At 34.5% G+C, this 24,088-nt stretch overlaps 1 protein-coding gene across 2 annotated transcripts in view; it reads right to left on the bottom strand.

Annotated features, from left to right (window-relative positions):
• LOC129751742 (uncharacterized) overlaps window positions 1-24,088 on the bottom strand; it is a 184,954-nt gene that overhangs the window by 16,646 nt on the left and 144,220 nt on the right. For both annotated transcript variants that reach the window (XM_055747422.1, XM_055747423.1), the window contains exons 3-6: window positions 18,561-19,064; window positions 18,215-18,414; window positions 17,561-17,774; window positions 299-623 (exon numbers count right to left, since the gene is read on the bottom strand). In XM_055747422.1, the coding sequence (XP_055603397.1) occupies window positions 299-623; window positions 17,561-17,774; window positions 18,215-18,414; window positions 18,561-19,064 (1,243 nt within the window). The remainder of the gene's footprint in view (window positions 1-298; window positions 624-17,560; window positions 17,775-18,214; window positions 18,415-18,560; window positions 19,065-24,088) is intronic.

A 24,088-nucleotide genomic window follows, 5' to 3' on the forward strand; every position in this document is an offset into this window, starting at 1 on the left:
AGTAGTAAAAAAGATGACACGCTCGACAAGCTCGAAGCATTTCACCTGCCTTCGATGGATGCCAAATGGAACCCGTGGGAGTTTTGGGTCAGAACCAAAAATCCCACATACGGTACCACCACTATTGCTCGGTCAAAAAAGTCAAAAAAAGAAGATTGGCACAGGAAACGGAAGCATAAACTCTAAATAATGGCGTCTGTCAGTAAGCCATCTTATTCTGCCAACCGCAGAGACCATTTTTTTCATTTTCTTTTGGAAAGTGCTGTCTATATGTATACATTGGCGCACAAACACTCACCTCGAGCTGAGTTTGATATCTTTCGGTAGCTCGATGCCATCTTTTTTCCAAACGACGTTCTGGGGTAACGATTGTTTGGTCTTATCTTTATGATTATTGCTAGTTGATGCTGCCTCGGCTGGGAGCTTCGATTTGGCACCGTTTTGCATCTGCTGCTGTTGCTCGAGGCCATTGAAGGCGCCACCGGGCTGCTGTTTGGCTGTCGGTGGCAGCGTTGCCAGATAAGACAGTGACACCTGGCAGCAAATATCGATTGTGCTGCCTAATTTGTAGTATCGATCGTAGAACTCGTACCCCATCTCGTCTACGATTCGGACTGCCGGCTCTGTGGAAGAGAATAACCAAGAATAGTAATTAGTTGATTGAAAGTTTTTCTCAAAAACCTCATTAGCTAGTCGAAATTAATTAAATCAAAACTGAATCTTTTTGAATACCTATTCAATAGTGTCTGCTTATTTTTTTTTCGATAAAGATGTTCAAAATATCCACTATGTGGATGTTTGGCAGTGTTTTTCGTAATAACCCAAGATTTCCACGTTAGATGATCTTCCAGTTTTAAAAATCCATCGAGAAAAAAACAAGCACTATACTTTTGGATGAAGCAATTGGCGTCGATTACCAAAATATGTAAAAAAAGGCAAAATAGGAATTGTCGTGTAAAAGTGAATAATAATGCTTACACAACCTATTTGAATAAATAACTGCTTTTTTGAAATTATTCTAGAATTTCAGAGGTTTTAAAAGAATTTTCAAGATATTTTCTTCTAGCGCGAAGAAAATTGACAATTGAGCTACAGATTATTAAATTATTTTATGTAAATTTATGTCAAATTGTATACGACATAAAGTGAATACGACATAAATTTTGATATGTGTGAATAAATGTCAAATTTGATGCACATAATCAAAGCATTGGTTTTCATTTAAAATAAGACTGTTCTAAACTAGAAACTGGGATAAAGGGATATTTTAGCGAAATGATGGTAAATTTTTTTCGGCCATATAAATTTATTCTGTATTTTTCGCTGAGCTTTCATTACGTCGTATGAAAATCAGAATTCACAGAAAACTGCTGCAAAAGTTATCAAAACAACTTTAAAGTTAGTATCAGTTTTTGTATTTTTTTTGTAATAAAACTGTTTGTTTTCTATTTGTTTCATACGAAGTAATGAAAGCTCACGCGAAATTTATAAGTAATTTTTAAAAAAGTAACTTTCACTATACAAAAAAAAATTTGCTCTTTATCCGACAGTGCTCCACGAAGGGGTAAAGTATTCCTGAAAAAAAAAACCATCTCATTTTTAATTTCTTTTCTTTTTAAGGGGGGGGTAGGGTCTAACACTTTCAAAAAATCGATTTTTTTATTTTTTTATTATCTTATTGTAAAACATTTCAAGAATGTTGTGTCAAATTTTCAAGTCAATTGAAGCAAAACTGTAGAAGTTATAGGCCTTTATCTCCTCCTATCTAATACTGCAAGAAAGCAAGAGCAGAAACTTCAAACGCGTTTTTCTCGAAAGCACATTTTTAAAGTCCGTGGACATCGTCATTTAAAAACTACTTATCCGATTCTTTTCAAATTTGGAACATGTTTTCTACATATAAAATACCAGACCCCAACGTTTTTCTTTTTTGATTTTTTTTACTTTGGGGAGATTTTAGAGGGGAAAAATGGCGGATTTTTAAGTGGAAAATCGTAGTTTTTACTTCAAACAGCCACAAAAATTTCATAAAAATATTTTTAAGTTAAATAAAAACGTTGGGGTCCAGAAAAACATCTATTAAAAATATTTTGCTCTGATTTTTTGACTTCAGATGATTCTGTGCTGAGATACAGTGTCCACCGCAAATCCTGTTTTCTAAAAGGCATCCTCGAAAATGCTCCGTCATCGGCTCATTTTTCAATATTTTTCTACGAAAAAATTACTAAATGTTCTTTTAACAATGCTTTGTATAATGCAAAACATTTGAATACATTTGTTTGAACGATAGCTCTAGAAAAAAATCGTGAAAATGGTGTTTTTTTATACCCGTTAGACCCTACCCCCCCCTTAATATTCAAAGACAAACCTTGTATTCAGATTGAACAAAATACTAAACAACAAACAACTTTTTACGGATCTTATTCGCGGTTGTTGAATTCCTTCTGCCGAAGAAAGGTTCCCGTTCTGTGTCAATTCGCCCATATTTCAGCTGTCATCAATTAACAACACTTAGTTCAATCGATTTTTTTCTCGAAACTATCTCTCTATTGACGAATTAAGGTTAGCGATTCCGAAAGAAAGTAATTTCGCAAACAAAACAAAATATTTCAGTAAACTTTTACTCACTTATATCCATCAACATAGAATTGCGTTTTTTCATATAAAATTTTACATTATTGTAAATTTGAATGGCGATCTTAATTTCCGTTGCTCAACCTAGTTTATAGCTACGCGCATAAAATACAGCGATGTAAAATTAGAACCATTTTAATTAAGATCTAATATTTTTATGAACTCTTTTTGTGTATATAATACTGCACCAAACTGTTTAATTTCTTCCTTAGTATGAAGTGAAATGATGAAACAAACGCTCTGGGTTAAATTTAAACCATACAAAAAACGGGTTGGGATTCAAAACCTTAGTTTTTTTAGTAAACCACAGATTCAATTCGTAGTCGGCAGCACTATGTTGCTGTTAAACGGAATCGAGACCAATTTTCGACTTTCCGGGGTTAATTAAGGTGAGCTGGAAATCTTAAGATCACTCAATGAAATACTTAGAGTCGCATCAAGCTAACTAAAAATTTAAACTTTTTGGACCGATAATTAGAATAATGTTGTACTTTCCGATGGAGCTTGATGGGACGACCAGGTGGCCACCAGTATTATTGGTATGATTTGCAATTGAGCAATAAAAAAAATGGCATGATTCGCAATTGAAAAAAAAGTGGAAATGAGCAAAAACTTTGGCGGTGATGAATTCTTGAGCTGATGAATTTTTGCAAATTTAGAAAAGCTTTTTTTCAGCCTGAACTCTTACAAAATTGTGTTAGAAATTACCTCTAAATGATGAATATGTGCCTGAATATACCCGAAAAATCAATATTAAGACATAATTGGTTTTAACTGCAAGATAGTGCTGTCATCAACGACGTGAAACTGGAAAAAGTGTGGTTTACTGGAACAAATCAAAGTTTATGAATAATAAATCGTTTTTCCTGATTCGAAAATAATCTAGCACGTTTGTTCCATCATTTCACGCCATCTTCATGAAGAAAATAAGCAGTTTGATAATGTAGAATAGCCCGAATGTCAAATTCATTCGTACTTTACAGCAAAATCTTTTAAAAACCTCTCTAAAGCCATTGTAAAACGTGACTAACCCTAAGAATGCAGTTATCTTTTCAAATAGGTCGTAGAAGCATTACTTTTAATTTTACACAGTAAATTTTAAGAAATATTCTTGATTTTTGTAGAAAAAAAGTGATACTATTCTTATTTCGCACTTTTTTTCCATACTTTTGGTCCTCAACGCAAATTTGGTGGTTTGGTTAATTTGAAGATTCATTTCAAAGAAAAACTTTTTATATTTAGATACCGTTATCCGAGGTAATATTGATCACTTTTTTCAATATTTTTCGATTATTTTTTCTGTTAAGGGGAATGTGGTATGTTCCATATATTTAAAACCAACTGGACTCCTTTGAACGTAAAACTTGGTTGCAGAAATTTGTTAGACTATTTTTAATTTGATTTGAAAATTGATTTCGTCTCCGTTCAGAATTTGATGCTTTGGAATATTGATCTCTATTTGGATGGTTTTAACGAGTTTTCTTGATCATACAAGATCCAAAACACCTTCATAATGTTTACAAATGCTAGTTTATCAATTTAACCTTGCTGCATTCATTTAGGGGCAAAATTATAACAATTGTTAAATAGTTTTAGCATCAAAATACAAATTAAATTTAACCTTCCCACATTCCGCTAGGACCTCCCATTATTTCCATTTTCAGTTTTTCTTCTAAGTTAACGCTTTGATAGAGTCCCTATCCATTTGTCCAATACGGGCTTACTCTATAAAAATGTCCATATTTTTTAAATATCACGAATTTATCATTAAATGACTATAAAAATAGCACTCTAACTAAACATATACAAAAAAAAAACAGTTGCTCTATCACATTCAACAACCCGTTTGCTTCTAAATGATTTTTGGTATCATCAGGAGAACTGTTTGTTTGCGAGCTCTGGAAAAATAGATATTTCAAGATTTTGGAATTACATTTAAAAAAAAAAAATCAAATACTAATCAAATTTTTCCTATTTGATACTCAACTTATAGGCTTTCAAACGTTGAAAACAGTTTTCAAAAATTCAAACTATGAACTGAGTTTTTGATAATAATGTGGAAAAAATTATTGTTGGTATCCATCGAGGCATGCAACAAAGCTTTAAAAAAAATAGTATGAAAATTTTCTTCTATCAAAATACTTGTACTGTGCTACATATTTCGTAAAATTTGTTTTGTTGTAAATATTTGTTTATTTGGAAACGGTTGATATCAAACTCGACGTCCATGTTCCATTGCTATATTTTAAGCAACCCAAAACCAATTTTATTTCAAAAGCGATAGATTCTGCTCATAGAAATCTGATAACTAAAATTTTATATGACCACATTGTAAATTTAAAAACTATCGATGCAATAATTAGGGGAGAATGAGGATACTTGATCCCTGGGGATACTTGATTCCTTAGCTATATCTCGAAACTGGAATGATGGAAGCGGAATGATGGAAACTACAAAGATCAAATGTTCTAGCAAAATGTGCCAAAATGAGCAAAATAACAATGCTTGTAGTTTGAAAATTTTTAACAAAATAATTGTTTGAGTAATTGAACTTTGTTTGAAAATTTTAACAAAATGTTACTTGAAGATCTTTTTTCATTACTTTAAAATGTTCCTTACATGGGAATATTATGAAAAAAATATTTGTTCCAATGTATCAATCGTTCGAGCGTAAAATGAACTTCATAATGCCATATTTTCAAAGCAATGGAAAACTCTCAACTTTTTTCAGAAAAAGTTTTCTAAAATGTTGATTATGGGTATAATTGATCCCCTAGAGTTGGGTACAATTGATCCCCCTTCCAAACGGCATATTCTTCTTCTGAATTGATCGTTATGATTGCTGATCACGAAATTACTTATATTTATCCAAAAACTAATATTTATCAAACAATTGTCTGAAGAAAAGACCAAAAATAATTAATTTTCTTAATTATAAAAAATTGCGCCTTTAAGTATGCAATGTTATTAGCGTTGAGACAAAGTTATAGAATTTTCTTCTTATGTCTGCTATAAATTGTGAAACATGACCAAAATAGTAAATTAACATTCTATCTTGGGGTTTTGTTTGATTTTTATACAAGGATTAGGGCTTCCTGAATAAAAGATCAAGTCCCCTTCAATAGGGGATCAAGTCTCCCCTAACTTAAAAAAAATCGCATTTTTTTTACTCCCACGAAAATGCTTCTAGTTCATCAACGGGTTCAAGTATCGTTCTAATTTTTGGAGCATAGAAACTTGAAGTTACAAGCTGTCAGAAAATGTCAAAGACGGCGAGTTGCTAAATTTTTCCAAAAAGATATGGTGAAAATAAGAAAAGGGGATCAAGTATCCTCACTCTCCCCTAAAGATATAATTTTTATGGGATCTGGGTCAGTTGTTATAGTTATAGTTATACTTTTGCATACAAAACAATGAAACAAAATAAATATTCAATTTGAGATACACCAAGAAATAATCAAATTTTCCCTCTAACAGAATAATATAACCCTGTTACTCATACGATAGTTCTGTTTGAATTTTATAATCTATTGAAGTGTCTATTTTATAATATATTGCTTCGTGAAGAATGATAAGTGGAATGAAATAGAAGATGTATTTTGCCATTTTTAAATAAAATATATGGAGAGGGTGGACTGTATCACGGTGGGTGGCAAGAAAAACAACCACTGGCTGCCCGCTCCTCTTGTGGGATTGGGCCTCACTTGACAACCCCTGTGGTTGCCAAACCAGTGGAGGCAGGTCGGTAGACATGCTGCCTGGAATGCCAAACTTATCGGTGGTTGCCACAGTAAACAAACTCTTTCGTAGTGGCTCTGAAAAGAGCCCTTTGGGGTGTGGCAACAGAGAACCGGAAGCAAGGAACTGGAGCAGCAGCACGAAGAAAACACTTTTTACTTAACACTTCATATCGTTATATTTTTCTCTGTTCACTTTTCTCTATTTATGTTAATTTACACTCTGGAACCTTCTCGGATGTTCTCTGGATGAGCGAACACCGTTTCGCTCTCGCGACGCAATCGGCTCCGTCCGAGCACGACGACGATGGTGCGAGCAGCTTATTCCTCTTTGCTGCTTTTCCTCTCTGGCTGGTTCTCTCTCGCTGCTCTCTCTCGGGATGCTCTCGTGTTGGCGGTTGAAAATTAACTAAACTTGCGCGACCGACGGGACCGCGCTTTTTATAATCTCGGCTCCTCGCGCGCTGCTCGCTGATTGGCTGATGTTGTTACTCCCCGCTCTCTTTCTTCGCGTCGCGTCCTTACTTCAGACCGCTCTGCGGACTGAACAATATATATGAATTAAAAAACGTTTATCAGTATCCACTGAAATATGGAAATAAACATTTACAATGTCAGTTTTTTAATTGAACTATCATTTAAACAATAATTCTCGGTAAATTGTTTTTTCAGAATTGTAATGAATTTGGAATTTAAGTTTTCTGACTTTTAGGAGCAAGTAGGGGAGAATGAGGAAACTTGATTTATTCGCCATATATCGAAACCGGAATGTCTTATAAAAATCAAATGTTCTTGAAAAATGTGTCTCATAGAACAAAACAATGATGCTGTTCTTGAAAAAAAAAAAATAAATAATTAAAAATGAGATTTTTTTAAATCAATTTTAAATTTGTTGAAAAAATTTAACAAAATGTGACTTGAAGATCTTTTTTATTCGTCGAGCATATTGTTTGGTTGTGTGAGGTCCATTTCATCGTTAGATATAAGTTAAAGGACTCCCTAAGGGCCCGAGGAAAACAACCTTTCACTCCAGTAAGAGACGTTTTAGCTGGAATGAATTTAGACTATATGTTTGAAGTTTAACTTTCTCTCAAAACTATTGATCATCATTTATCAAATTTCTGAATCTTTACTCTTTCTTGTCAAATCTATTTTCACCCTAAATTTTCCAAATGCACTAGAATTAAGCAATAAATTGTAAATTAAAAGCATGCAGTGATTTTGGCTTCTTAAAACCGGGCGGTACGAGCCGTTTCAAATAAATGAGATTTATTATTAAATCTTTTTTTATCACAAACATGTAACATTCAACATGAAAAAACTTTTATGAAAATATTTATACAAATATGGCTATTGTTAGAGCATAATATGAACTTCTTAATGCCATATTTTCAAAGCGATAGTCAACTTTCAATATTTTTTTTATGTTTTCCAAAATTGATTGAAAATGTAAATGATTTTTTTTTCTTTTGAATGGAGCGAGATCATTACTTAGCACGAAATTAATAGTACGTGTCCAATAACTTATATCTATCCAGTAATAAGGACTAAAAGCACAGTTTTTTCAAAAAGTTGGTTTTATGATAGAAGAAAAACTTGCAGAATTATCTTCGTCTTACACTTACACAGACATGAGAACGAACACGACAAAAAATAGTCGATGGACCTTTAATCTTTCGATTTTGCGTGATTTTTGCCAAGGATTAGGGCTCCTTGAATAAAGGATCAAGTCTCCTTCAGAAAAGGATCAAGTCTCCCTTAACTTGAAAAATATTACAATTTTTATTCTTTCACAAACATGCTTCTAGTTAACCCATGCATTGAATCGTTTTGCGAAAAATTTTGTGGCGCTGCTATTTTTTCGCACACCACGGCATGTATATCGAAATTGTCACTGGAACTGAAGCACATTGAATTTGAGTTCATTTCTAGTTTAATCTTAATTACAAACACATAGGAACATGTCTTTTGATCTTTTTTCTGTTATTTTAACCATCTTCTTGAAATTTGAAATTTGTGGTGTTGTTATGCATTTAATTAAACTTTTAAGTAATTAAAACTCAAATCAACATGGTAAAACTTCTATGATATATTCCTGTATTTTGGAAGTGATTTGAGGGTTTCTTTTACTAATTGAAAGAAATGAGCTGTTTTCAAGTTGATGGAATTCGCGTTATTTCGACTTATATCATGAATTGAGGGGTACTTTTCGTAAAGCTCTCTGTCAACTTTTGACGGATATTTGAGTTGAGTATTTTTCCTTCAGCCCGAGCAGGAAAGGATGTGGCCGGGGTGATTGTCCTTTCATCTGCATTCACGTGGATAATCGTTCGCCTTGCTAAACCACTTTTATGCCGCTTCCCTCAACTTAAGCGCACAAAAAAGCAATATGCCTCACCACTTCCTCTCAATACCAGCAGCCATTCACAGAAATAACAATGAACTGAGCAACAAACAGCAGCAGCAGCGCGCCGAACGAATAATAATCTTTGGAATGTTCTACCAGACCCACTCCTGATCCCTATTTTCCGGAACACCACGTGGCATGGCATGGGCGAAAAGTGTCGGATGGAAAAATGATGAAAACGCAAAAGGAAGGATTTATAACCAAACTCGTGGTTGTGGTTTGATAAAGTGCGCTCGTGCTTCGCCTCAAACTTGAATAATAATCATGGTGCGGCCTTTGAAAAGTCGCTTCTCGAAGAATCCATAGAGTGCTGAATTTTCTACCAGATTTATCACGAAGAATTAACGCAATTGAGCAGAACAACGTGGTGTTTAGGATGTATTTATGACAACAATATGTCTTAGCTCCGGAAGAAACTCGAATCATTTCTTCCATCCCAAGACGCTGAATAAACTTAATCAAAGGCTTTTAGGCTTACGGTGCAAAAGTTGTGATTTACGTTACAATGGCTTCTTGATTCAGTCGAACGACTTTGGAAAGCGGAATGGATCAGACCGGGGCCCTTTTTTTGCTGCCGTAATATAATGTGCCCTCCCTATGGAATGTCCGAACCATTTGGCATATGAAAAGAATTCAAACTGTTGCGCACTCATCTGTATAATGTTCGGGTGTGGTATTCTTTTGTTGCTGACAGTTATAGATGATATTCGATTTGTAATCTTCAATTCTGTATTCGAAAAAATCAGAAAATATGATACCGACGAAAACTAGAAAAGTATTTTTTGTGGACTCTTCCTTTCAAGGCATCTAATGGGAAATCCACACGTGTTAAATTGGAAATATATCTTTGAGATATTTACATTAGCGTTGAACCCGTAGTTTCAAGTGCAGATCATTTTGAAGAATCAGATGCTTTGTGGATTCGAGCAAACTTCGGTGAACCCGAGAATGTTGTTTTACAACAAGATGGAACTTCAGACTTCGAAACGGACCCAAATCTGGATGAAGGAGGATATGAAGTTTTGGCCAAAAAATGGTAGCCTCCGAGCAGTCCGGATTTGATCCCCCTCGATCATTTGATTTGGGCGTATGTTCAAGCAAGTACCGGTTGATGCTCTCACCCAAGAGTCGAAGGCATGAGTTTCAATGTCAGAGACTTACCTACATTGCGAAGGTATGCTCCCGATTCAGATCTCGCCTGAAGAGAGTTTTTGAGAACAAAAGAGGAGAAGCAGGCTATATGTGCCTATTAAGCAGAATACTGATTTGATCAAATATTACATCGAATATGTATGTATGAAAACCCACCAGTGGCTGATACTTACTGGTATTCATGAAAAATGGCTCCAGATCACCAGCATCGGAGATCTTTTATCTCAGCCCTATGCGTCGGGCCCTTAGGTAGATAGGTGAATATTTTTCGCTACAAAATACAACTGAAATTTAACCTTCATGCAATCCACTAGGCCCTCCCACTATTATTTGTTAAATGTCCCGCCTCCCCGCTTTTTCATCTAAATGTCCCGCTTTTTTTTTTTGGAAAACTTTTACAAAGTTCACTGACTTACACAGGAAAACATCAAACTTTAGCCTCAATTTGGATTCATCGGGTAAATACAGGAAATCTTTCAAATACATCTTTTTTTCTAAATAGACAGCATTTTTCATAGTTTATATTAGACAGTACTAAATAACTCCAAAGTTCTTAGCATTACATTATGACTCTGATTCAGTTTAGCGTTCTTCGAGCACGTTTAAGTAGGGGAGAATGAGGATACTTGATCCCTGGGGATACTTGATTCCTTAGCTATATCTCGAAACTGGAATGTCTTACATAGATCAAATGTTCTAGAAAAATGTGTCAAAATGAGCAAAATAACAATGCTTGTAATTTAAAAATTTTTAACAAAATAATTGTTTGAGTAATTGGTATGAAGAAAATATTGCAATAGTTGCTTCAAATGATTAGAAGTCTTAGATTTTCGTCGGAATCTTAAATTGCCTTATATTATACATCACCTTTTTCAACTCAGTTGTATGAGGATGGATGGATGGAAGTTTTTATAAGTTTTCAAATGTTTTAAATTTATTTGTTACTACACAAATCCTCCGTTTACATGTAGGACTTGAAAAAGTATCTCCCGAATAACGTGTTCTTTCGCCAGAACCGTGGATAAAAACTGTGCTTATGGCAAACAACCGAGTAAATAGAAGTCATATAGGTAAACAACTGAACAAAATCTATCCGCGTAAAAAAACCTTAATGTACTTTCACGAACAACTTTTCCTGATGGAATAGGTATAAGTTTGGCTATTTAAGTAAGGTTTTTTAAGAGTTTTATTAATATCCCGCTTTTTTCGTAGAATGTCCCGTTTTTTTTTAAAGTATCTGACAAGCCTACACTATTAACCATATATAAATAGGTAAAACGATGAAAGATGAAGGCAACCCGTTTGCTTTTAAATGCTTTGGTTTCATCAGGAGAGGTGTTTGTTTGCGAGCTTTAAAAAAAAAATAATAATAAAAAAATGAATAGATGCTTTATGATTTTGAGGGGGGGCATGATTTATCATAAAGAATAATCATACGAAAGGTGGTGTTGCGACAATGTGTACTTTTTGTTGCATGAGCCTATTAAAATCACTTAAAAAATACACGAAATACTTTCTACAGAACTTCAGCAACTTCTAAAAGCATCATAATGAACGGAGAAATGGTATATATTTGCTTTTTACAACTTTGATGCTAAGATGGCGAACCATTCTATTTAATCTACAACGTTTCAGACTTAAAAAACTTTTTTTTCAAGATTTTTTTTTAACTTTCACTGTAACTTCTTAGGGTGATGTGATAGAATTTTGATATATTCGATGGACGCTATTAATTTAGTACAGCTAGATTGGTGATCTGCAGCACTGTGCACTGTACGCTCTTAAAACAGTGTTCTGCTTATTGATGCGAAATGTCTTGGAATATTCAGTACCAGTTTGGGCAACCTACCACTCTGTTCATATCGAACGAATTCTAAAAAGAAACTCTACGTTATGCATCTGGCAACTGTCCTGGCGAGACCCTGTAAGGCTGTGCAGTGTGTATGCGATTTTCTGACAAACACACTTTTAATGTAATAATTTTAATAAAATTTCTGATCATTGTTTTCCGAAATGCAATGCATTAAAATGAGAATAAATCAAAGCTTCTTTGGTAATTGAACGTAAATGAACACTAAGCTTCGATTTTGGTACTCAGTATTTCGTGGAAATATGCAGTTCTTTCACGATTCTGCGGAAACATATGCTAGTAAGCGCTAAAAAACATGAATTGTATGTGTCTTTTTGTGAACTAAAGTTTAAAATTATTTGCATAAACGTTGAAATGCAAAATGTCTACCATTGCGCGACATGAAAATGAGATTCAAAACGTGCTCCTCAGCATCCCGGAACAAAAAAAAAGTTAAACCTGCTTTAAAACGTGACACAGCTAACTTCTTCTTGTGCTCTTGCGTTTTTTTAAAAGAAAAATATGCTTCTCATAAGCATGGGAAACATAATGTTCCACGTGGTCTTGTCATTTAAGAAGGTGTACCCGAGCAGACTTTGATGCCTGAATTGATATCAAACTGTAACCAAAATGTGCTATCAATGCCAGAATAATAGCATTATTAGCTATCGCATTTTTCCCGATGGCAAAATTTGGTTTCATTGAAGCATTAATATGTCGAAATATGATACCAAATGAATGCCTAAGTAAGGTATTGAGACCAAAATGGAAGCAATATTTGGTTTTGTTTTTTCTAAGATAACAAAACAAGGTATCATTAAGGTTTCATTTATTACGATAGAGCAGCAAAGTGAGATCAAAATGATAGCATGATTTGGTATTCAATTTTATTCAGATTTATTAGGTGTTCAAAATTAAATAAAACTGAACACAAACAGCAAATTTGTTCGTTAGCGAAATAGTGCGCATAACTTAAGTGGTGATTTTTCAATGATTGCAAAAACAGGCATCATTAAGGTATCCATACTTTAAGAAAATGGAATTGAAATCTGAAATGTGTAACGGAATTCCATACGACGCATAATGTAATTCAATGAATTGAGTCGTTACTAGTACAATGTGCTCATTATTTTGTGTTGATGTAATTTTAGTAATTTTTATTTTGGCAAACGCCGAATACAAACTAAGAATAATAATAACCCATTGGGGATAACAAATTGCAAAAAACACTCGACTTTAACTTCATAGACTATGAAACTACAGAAACAAGAGAAAGAAACAAGAATTATTCTTTCAATGAATTGCAAAAAGAATATTTTTTCAGCTCGGGTCGTAATTATGACTGATTTTAAAATCGAGTTTTGCAAACGTACTTACTTAGTATTGAGAAACGTACATTTTTGCACTTTTAGCATTCATTATGTGTATTTTTGTAAAATTTCAGTCAAAGTTTTAAGATTTACCAGGAGCAGCTTATCAATACATGAATTCAAACATATTAAATTTTTCAAACTTTCTACTATTTTTTGGCACATGACCCAAAAGCTTTCGGTGATGTGGCCATATATTTTATTTATGTAGGGAGCAGATGTCTCTTCTCTTTTAATACAGTTTCTCTAACCATTATATATACACATTGATGGCCAGCTTTCTCGATAACATGTGTAATTTTTACTCATACGAGTGTTTCATGGATGTAAATGCAATAATATTCAATTACGTTTCATACAAATTTTACAGTATGATTTATCACAGTGTATTGAACGAAGTGCAAAATCAAAACAAACAAGAGCCAGAAAAGAAAGCGAGACCAAAAAGTGGCTGTCCAAAAAGTAGTTAACAAGTCTCACCGTAAATTGACGACTCCGTTGCTCCGTTGATGGGTAAGTTGTTATTCCTTATTGGATCGTTAAATAGTGCACTATTTATGTTATTCCAGAGTGAGGTCGCCTTGCAGGAAAGCAGCTACCGAAAGATATCCACCTGCGCCCAATCGACGTTAAATGCATAACATTCGATTTTCTTGAGTTTAACTCGTGAAATTCTACAAGATTTTCGACGTTTAACAAGGCCTTCGTAAATTGAAGCCAATGTATATCCCTGCTTGGGCTATTCAAAGATTTTTCGAGGTTAAGCTATCCCCGGCCGGAAGATGCGTGCTATCATGCCAAAAGACATCCAGCTGGTTCGACGAGTCCATGGTGCGATTTCTGAAACTAACTTGGATCACGATTGTGCTCAGGTAAGAGTATTCAAGAACTGTAGTTGTTTTATGTAAATGGTATTATTTATTTTCGAAATGAGGCCGTAATTTTTCTGTGCGGAAATTAACAGTTACTTCTTTTCCAATATCCAGTAATAAATGTATATTTTTAGTGTTTTTCTCAAGATAAACTCTCGTTGAACAACATAAGTTTTTTTTAAATTACTAAAGTTTTCTTACAATAACAATGTCTAGGAAGGAGAGCACTATGTGAATTCTTTTCTTGAAGATAACTGTTTTGTTCCATTGCCTGAATCCTACTCGCTATGCTTCTCCGATACTATCTTTCATTCTTTGTCACATGATCTGTTATTCCGTTTCGGATAAGGAACTGCACACGTCTTGTGTAATTCTCTTTTAATCAGGCTCTTCAAAGAACAATTTCATTTAAACACAGAGAACAAGCTTCGTAATTAGTCTTCTATACTAAGTCGCTTAGCCTGCAGATATTTATTTATGAGATTAGTCTACGTTATTTTTGTTGCTTGAACGAAATGGAATTGAATATCTCATTTTAATCGGATGACTAAGTTATTTTTGAAAATTGTAAACAAAATTGCTGACCTGTGACTTATTCCAGCAGTAAAAAAGAGCTTCCGATGCCCAGTGAGGACGAGTCGTTAAGATTTATATGTAAATTTAGGTCAAAAAGATTAATTGCTTGTCTCATGTATCTTGAAAATTACGGGAGTATCATCAACCAAACATACGGTTTGGGTAGCCTGGAGTGTTAGGTGGCCTGTAGCTTAAGAGTTATTATAAAACGCAGTGATATAACAGTTGCATAACTGAAGGCGATTCTTTTATGCGATGCTATTCAAGTTAGATTCCCTGTATAAACAACTGATTGTTTTGAAAATAAAAAAAAGACATAAAATATTGAAAAATTACGCTCATACAAGTGATGTTAAAACGCCTGAATGTAACCAGTAGGTAACATGCCAAATCGAACTCAGATTCTCTACACTTTCAAGTCCTGTGTTAAAAACGCTAAAAAGCTCAGGCGGAAATGTTTATAAATCAATGTTATTCATACTTTCAGGCAGAAGTTATTTCTTTCAAAATCTGCAGAAGATGTCGATGGGGCAAGGACGACCAGTGCTAAGGAAGAATCCACATTCTTACCTCAATTCAATGCTTGATAAATCGGGTAAGTTGGTTTAACAGAAACTTATTCTGTTTCCATTAAGGCCGCAATCTGTTGGAACCTTAATTTCATTAGTTCTGCACTTTTATCGCTTACAATTGATTCAAGAAAATCTTCCAGCAAATAGTAATTTATTGATCCATTTTTGCAAATCTTCGATATTAAAGCATAATACTTTAATCCTCTTACGAATATAAGTTTTCTTGTTTAAAAAAAGACGTTCTGGATCGAATGGATTTCATAATCCATATCTGGATCGTTATGAAATCCATTGGAGTACTCTTCAAATCTATAAACTATTCAATTGAAAGGTACATAGTAATTATTTCCTATTTTCAGGGCAATCATTTTGGTTCCTGGAAGATCATCAAAGCTGTTTCAATCGAATGGCACCAAACTACATAAAATGATTTATTTGACCATAAACAACCGACATGTAGCATTTCCGTAGACACCAATGAGCAAAGCGATGAGTGCATGCATTTGATGTAACTGTTAGAGATGTCTTCAAGCTTCGAAAAACTAAGCGCTAGAATTTCATTGCTCCATCGAGTAATATATGGCATTTGAAAGAAACCTAGAACAACGCCTGCTGGTATGTATGCATCATAACAGCGAACCGGAGAAGGAGCACTTGGAAGCTGATCTCGAGCAACATTTTTCAAACGAAACAGGGTAATAGAGTAGTGTTATTCATAGTAGCTGTGCTCTCGAGTGACATAAACCAAAGGCTTTTTGAGTGAAACATCAATTAGCAAATTAATTTAAGCTTTTGCTGTTAGTTAAATATCACAAAACTAAACCATATGCATTTCAAATTGCTCTTCCATCGTTTGTTCTCTAATATTCATTCGGAAATTTCATGACTCTTCCAACACATATGAAAAATATTTTAATCATGTTTTACACATATAAAGTGCAACCACAAAAATCTCCCGTATGCGTATAAATTTAGAATAGTTATTAACTATTGCCATAATTGACGTTCCTTTATTATAATATACACTAGTCAAACTAATCTTTTAGTAGAGTCGCAAAAAAGAAAAAAAAATTCAATATTTCCAAATTCATTTATTGAAATTTGAATGATATGGACAATCCAAACATTGTTCCAATTTTATTTAGGTTCAATTTCTTCGCTTTTTGTGTGTGATTTGAACTCCTTGATGTTAATCTAAATTCTATTTTAAACTATAAAATGATGGTGATCTTAAATAAAAAATAAGCAATTGAACTTTGGAATTTTAACTGAAAACGCTGATTCATAGGACTTTTTTTCGAAGGCAAATCTTGGCATAATTTTAATGATAAGTTCGTCGACCATTTTTGTTGAACATTTTTTCTCTTGTACTCTAGCTTTTTAAGGTATTTATGTATGTATACCATTGTTGGATTTCTAGAAATCACAATAAGAACAAATTTTGTTAGTCAGATTTTTAACGCCTTTGTGTAGACAACGTACATATTTTCAATACAACATGTTTTGTTCTTTTATATCATCTGTATATAACACTTAGTCTGTGCAAAGGCGTTTAAGTTCATCAAACTTTGTTCTTTATGTTAAACTGCATTCTTAATATAATTTCAGGCGTTTAGTCAGATGAAAGTTTTCTGGAGGCAAACTGTGTTGCGAATTGAAAATATAAATAGCTAGTAGAGTCTTTACTGTTTTTACTTTTTGATTTATTTCATCAATCAAAAATTTGTTTTTTTTTGTGAAATATTAGTTTTATTGAGCATATTACAAATGCAAAATTATAGCAAATTATGCTCGAGTATGCTATCATGCCTTGTTAGCAATATTTGGTATCATTTTGTCCTAATAAAGGTGGTACAATACAAAAATTAAGGTATCGTTTTAGATTGTAAGATAGCTCAGTGATGCCGAATTTTGGTTTCGCATGGAAGCTAAATGATGCCTCGTTTAGTAGCGTTTTCAAAAAGGATTTGATATCACAACGATGCCAAATTTTGGCTTTGAAATGTACCTAAAAGTGGCATCATTATGCTCTCCAAACTCGTTTTGAATCGTTGGCTAAATAAGGTATCATTAAGGTTTCAGTGAAACCTACAGTTGGTTTAATTTTGGTATCGGTATATGAAAAGTGAGACCCAAATTTTGGCATTGTACCACCTTTATTCGGGCAAAATGATACCTCATTTTACTTTCAAGGCATGATAGCAAAATTAGGTATAATTTTGCCATAAAAGTCTGCTCGGGTATCCATTGTATGCTTTCAGCTTGATCCCCATCCCTAAGCAAGTTACATGATGACAAAGAACGGTTACAAAATTGTTGACACGTTTAGCTGTATAATCAGTAGAGCAAACCCCCCGAGAAGCAAATCCTCTGCAAATCGGTTCCACTTACCGAGCACCGTTAGATTGGTGGCGAAAACTCTGGGCGGGTGCGTTGATACCTGACACATGTACAGACCCGCGTCATCGCTTCTGATCGGGTTGATATGTAGCCTCCAATTATTTGGGTATTGGAACTTAACCCTTATCCTCGGGTCTCCGCTGTACGTATTGTTGCCAACGGTTAGGAGCGAAACCTTGTCCGTTGTTCGTCGGATCCACATCACCTACATTTTGGGGGAAACGAAAGAAAGAGTAAGAAAATAACAAATGAGGGTTGAATAAAATGCGTGACTTAGATACCATCAATTCAATAATAGGTGTCGAAATTAGCAGGAAATGGCAAAAATCACAATAGTTTCATATCTATAGAAAATTCCGGATACTGATGAGAATCACAAAAAATTGATTAACTTTGAACTGAGGATAAAAACAAATAAAAAATAATATAATAAAAAATAAAGAATGATAACTTTTTGCTGCTCTCAGAAGTCCAGAACCCTTTTATCGACATCTAGTCCTACAAAAGATTGATACTCCTTTTTTTAGGAAACAATAAAAACATCTCGTAGATGCTACGTGCTCCATCGTCATTGATCTTATTATCCTCGATACAAATTATCTCAATGGTCAGCAGATTGATATACACTGGCAGAGTGATGCTTACCGTTTTGTCCTTCAGCATTCCCACCCGACAGTTGAGGATTGCTTCCGTTGACAAATGGTAGCCCACTTGCAGCGCCCCGGATGTCACGTTGAGTGGTTCCTCAAAAAACGGACCCCAGTGTCGTTCGTGGTGATGCTTGGATTGATAAGGCATCGAATGTATAATCCTATGTCGAATGTCAGGTAATGTAGGTACTAGTACTGTGAAAAGGGGAGAGAAAGGGACGAAAAAAAGTAACAATAAATCACCAAATTAGATTCGATTCATTCCGGTTTTAGGCGACAGGGCTGATATTAGCAATTCAAACGATGCGGGCCCTAGTGAGTGGTGGTGCTATCAATCTTACATGGTCGAAAGGTTGTGAATTTTATGCTATAGTTGGACCGGTGTTGCTGATCCGTTGCGGGAGTTGTGGATGTCGGAGCGATGGCCGCGGTCGGCACGCTAAATGCATTCACCGGAGGGCCTGCAGCAGCGAGGACAGCCTGAGTGGGCTGCCACAGAGCTGCCGGTGACTCGTATTGTGCCCTAGATATCGAGGAGTTTTCCTCGGACCGTTGCTGGTCTTGTTGAAGTTGCAAACTGGAGGACGTCAACATGTCTGTCGTTGTCGCATTTAGCAATATCCTTTCCAGCTGGGACGACCCATCGGGTGACGCCGACGTCAGTGTTGACAATTTGCTCTCCGTAGTGATTTGTTTAGAATATGCATCGTTTTCGGTAGTTGAGATTGTTGCAGTGCTTATTGTAGTTGCAGTTGTTTTTGCATCTGCATCTGCCACTGCCTCGAGACCAGTTACATACTGAGATGGCGGATGCTGTTCGTCCAACATGGTTTGTTCTCTCATATCTGCAATTGGACGTGAGAAAAGAAATAAGGACAGTTATAGACGCCAAGAAATGTCAGGTTCGAACGTCACGTTTCGTGCTGTGTCCGGTATGATGATGGCGGTTTTCATGTGTGTGTTTTGCATTATTTCCACTGTGCTAGCGGGGACAGTAAAGGAATTCCTAAGGTTCCGAAATGGATCTTTTTTTTGTACGACCCGCAAGTGTGGTAGAATCTAAATAACTTTCCATGCTGTTGTCATGCTAAGCCATGAACTTTAAGGTGCCGGTGTGATTTATAACTATTCACAAGAAGTATTCAGAGATTCCAGTTCTTTCATCATTCAGTTTATTCAAACGTGTTTTATAGTGACAAATATCTAGAACCAGTATGGAGTAAAGGCATGGAAATCGTTGTTGGAAATCAGAAAAAATAATCTGCAATGAGAGTTTTAGTTGTAGACAACCCTTTTTTTTTATAAATGACATGAAAAGCTCGACTGTTCTCTTGTCCAAATTTAAAACCGAAATAATATCTCACAATTGTTGTTTAGTCTTTTAAAATTTCATAAGAAGTTTGGCTTGGCGACGAACGCGTTTAACATGTTAAATGAATGTAATTACTGAGTAAAAAGGTGTCGCAATCAAGCCACAAAAATAAAAAGAGTATCTACCTAATTAAATAAAGCAACTCAACTTACAAATAGCAATCATTGAACTTCAGAAAACCCCCGAGCTCTTCTGGTTAACCGATTATTACTCCTCAATGTATTCAGCATGATCTGTCAAAACATGGGTCAATTTGTCGGGTCAATATTACACATTATTTCGAACAGCCCAAATATGCTTCAACACGGGTAGTTTTAGAGCTTGTCTTAATTTCAACCGTTTTGTTTGAAACTTGGATACATCAGAGCATGTCTGGATATAATGGATGCCGACCTTACAGAAGACAATTGAGACTGGCGATTTATTTGAAATAAATTTAATTATTGGTAAGCAATTAAAAGTTTGAATTATTTCTAGATCTTCATCCTGTTCTGGCCGCTTTAAATCGGACTGCGGATTGAATACGAAAATGACTATTCCTAAAATATCAACTTAGGATAATAACACTAGTTTACAAAATTTTAAAAAAAATCGTGAACTTGATTGACTGACCATTATTTTTAATGTAAAATCGGGCGCTGAATCCGAAAATGAAATTCAAAAATATCTCAGTAGAACCGTTTTTGAGTTATGCTCCAAATATGAAATTTTGGAAAAATAAAAAAAAGTTCTTGTACTTAGATTAAAATATCTCAGACGGCATAACAGTAATTTGAAATCCTTCTTTTGCATATTGAAGGTGAATAATTTTTTTATCGATCATCTCAACTATGTTTTTGCGTATGATCAATAGTATTGTTGATATTAGTAACTTTATGATAGAAATTATAAAAAAATATAAAAAACCGCATTTGTTTTGAAAAAATTTTGTTTCAGCGAAAGTTTTAGACTCGATGGTAACATTTAAAAAATCTGATTTGCTTTTGCGCTTGAATGTCAATTTAAAACAAAGATTTTAAGTGGTTATTTATTAAAATCGGTTGAAAATTGAAGAAGTTACGGCTACTTTATCATAACAGTATTTTTTGTAGTTTTTAATAATTTAACGAACCGCAGTATACTTATCATAGTATAGGAAGAATGAAACATGATCAATCTCACTCGCTCCAAGTCAGAATTATTTATTAGCTTACCAAAAGGTCACATGCCAAATTTCAGGAAGATCTGACCATAGGGAGGGGTTGCTTGGTTCTCAAACGTGAATAAAATTTTAAGGTATTTTGCCCGGGAGGAACGAAAAATACTGGTTTTTCATCAATAACTTTTTTCATCACAAGCCGATTGTTTTTAAGGGTTGATTTTCTTAAAGCCTAAGTTGATACAAATATTTCACCTGAAGACTGCAACATGATTGGACTTGAAGTAAAAAAGTTATTGCAATTCAAAGGCGGCAAATTTTATCCAACACTCAATGAGTACTTTTTACGCATTGCGTTTTATACGAGAATTTTCGACCAAAATACAATCTTGGAACCACAATAACTTTCCTGTTTCAAACAATGAGTAACAATTTCTCTGAATAAATCACTCAAAACTTCTCGCTCCTCCCCCACCATCTATTTCAATGTTCTTTTCGGCGAATAAAGATATATTGAACAGTTTAAATTCATCTAGATATTTTTGATAAAATTTGCACTTTTCATAGAGTTTTCTCTGGTGTGACATTCTTGCGTAGAAATATCTACATCGAGACAACCACTTTGATTAAAATATCGTACAAATTCAGAACAAAGTATAGGGTAAGTGTACCTAAGACAACGGCTTAAGGAAGCTTTTTTCATTAATTCAATAGAATTGCCTTGCATGTTGATTTGAAACTGGTATTTATTCATTAAACTTTATTTCGAATACTGTTTTATGAAACTATGTAGGAAATAGATCAATCCATTACGTACTTTTGAGTCAATTTATGATTGATTTTTCTCATTCAAGTTCCTCCCTTGTCGTACCAGGTTCCTAATTCCGTCGTACAAGGAGACCGGAATTGTCTCAATTTATTCCACCCTCTTCAGAAATACATTTAAAATTTTGCGGTTGCGGTTCATGCAATTAGCATCAGCTTACATCGAACGGATCAACCGCGCAGGATAACAGAAGAAGTTCTCTCGAGTAACCAGTCGCAATAAGCTATGAAACTAGGATAGCTTTATTCTAAACAGGTCTACCATTGCTTGGCTAATGCATCTGCAGGCAGTAAAGTATTATACCTTCTATTCAATTCTACCGAAATTGTCTCGAACTATTCCTCCCTCATGAGGGATAGATTTGAAATTTTGCGGTTGCGGTTCATACACATGCGATTATTTACTTCGCACGGATCAACCGCGCAGGATAACTGCAAAGTTCGAATGAGATCTAAGTCGCAATAAAATGGACTTGCCAAGAAACCCCAAGGTAGCGTTTTTGCAGCTAGGTACCATTGCTTGGCTAAGGCAATTGCATACAGCACAATATTAGACCTTACCAATTGAATCCACCTTGCAAATTTATTTTGTACCAACACACTCTCCAACGGACAGGGCTGCCATGATCCAGGATTTGTCTGTAAAATGAAATTTTATAACATTCAAACAGACATTTTTCACAAATTGCATGGCACAAATTTACACAGTAACTGCATATATTTAAAGAACATCAACATTTTTAATAGTACTAAATGTTTTTCTACGCAATGAGACTGAATAGTAAGACATTTGAGGAGAGGCAGAATCACACTTTCTTTTTTTCAACATGTGTATTCTTATACATGTGGGAACCCTGGCGAACGATATCGACACAAAGCAACGCCACGTTGATGCGTGTAATGGGCATTAGACTGGTTCAGCTCATCTATTCAAGTTTTTTTGCGAGCGAAAAAAGTTTTTGCAAAAATGTGTTTTTTCGGAAATTGACGCTTCGTTATTCTAACATTTTGTTGTTTGGGTTCAAAATTTTGGGAAATGACGTAGAGTAATCCAACTGAAATTAAACTTTTCGACTTTTTTCAATCAAATTGTAATATGTCAAAAACGACAAAACTTTTTTTGTTGAAAATTCACTGAGAATTTATAAAAATGCAACAAACATGAGTCAAGTATTAAAACTTATATGGTAGAAATCAGAATATAAGCGGGTTTGATTTTGTTGAATTTTGAACGACTATATGTACAAAAAATCATATCTATCGATTTTTTATCCAAACTTGTATTGAGATCCAAACCAGAGACTCATGAACTCTTAGTTCAAAGTTTAAATGATTCATTCATCCGAATTCTCTTGTCATTTTGACCTTCAACGGGAATTTTTTTCATCGTTTTTCCATGCATCGTAAAGATTCAATAAAAATCGAGGTTTTCGGTCCAGGAAGTGAAATTTTTTCCTCGAGTTGATCCCCATTTAGAGAATTTCTGAAAACTGGAGAAGTTTTAGTTTTAGTTTTCAAGCATCTCTCAGTGACCATTCTGTAGAGCAAAGCGTTTGGTCGTATGTGCGATATTGCAGTTTGAATGCAAGAAGCTTAAAAAGTCTAATTTTCAAATAATTGATGTATCTCAAGTTTCAAACACTTGAAAAAGGTTTAGTGTCATCAAATAATAGAACCAAAAATAATCAAATATTAAAATATGAAATAATTTTGAAGAAACAATTTCATTCGAGTTGAACGTTAGAAATGTGTAAAGTTGGAGATATTCTTGCGTGCACTCAAACGTTTATTAAATTATGCACGATATTGCGGATATTGCACCTATTTAGACTCCTGTGCAAATAATTTCCACGCAGAAATATTTTCGCACTGACGCACACATAGACAACCCGTGTCAGTTTTTCAAATCAGCCGTTGCTCGCTTCTGATTTTCGAATCACATTTCCAAACGTTATTGTTTTGGCGAAAATCATTATGAAAGCAAACCAAGGAGTTTAATAACGAAAAATGACCGATCAACGAATGAAAAGAAACGAACAGAAAACAGAATTCATTCTGTACATTAGGGTACAAGAATGTAAGTGGAACAAATAAATCATGCATTATTCGGGCGTTTTTCGAATTACTGAAAAATTAGCCAAAAAATTATAGATTCACTGACAATTTTTACTGACACACCAGTCGCAATTGTTATTAATTCAATTTTATCCTAAGATGTAGAGAATATCGATATGTGTCATTGTCTATGTATAGGTCTGTGAGCAGATTTTACTGCGCGCAAATTATTTGCACGGGGGTCTAAATAGGTGCAATCTGCGCAGTTTGTTGAAGACGGCAACGGTGCGTATGAAAGTTGATCATATGAAGTTTTTGGTAGAAACCATATGAAGTAACTGAACTCTGATGTTGCTCCTTTTTTCATATAGTCCCTTTTCAACTTTTAGCACATGATAGTTTATATAAAGAATGTGATGGTGTTAGTGAGTGCGGAATTGCTACCTGTCGAATCAGATTCTCTCAATAGTCTAAAAATT

Source organism: Uranotaenia lowii, chromosome 3, assembly GCF_029784155.1.
Source record: "Uranotaenia lowii strain MFRU-FL chromosome 3, ASM2978415v1, whole genome shotgun sequence".
NCBI classification, from domain to species: Eukaryota; Metazoa; Arthropoda; class Insecta; order Diptera; family Culicidae; genus Uranotaenia; species Uranotaenia lowii.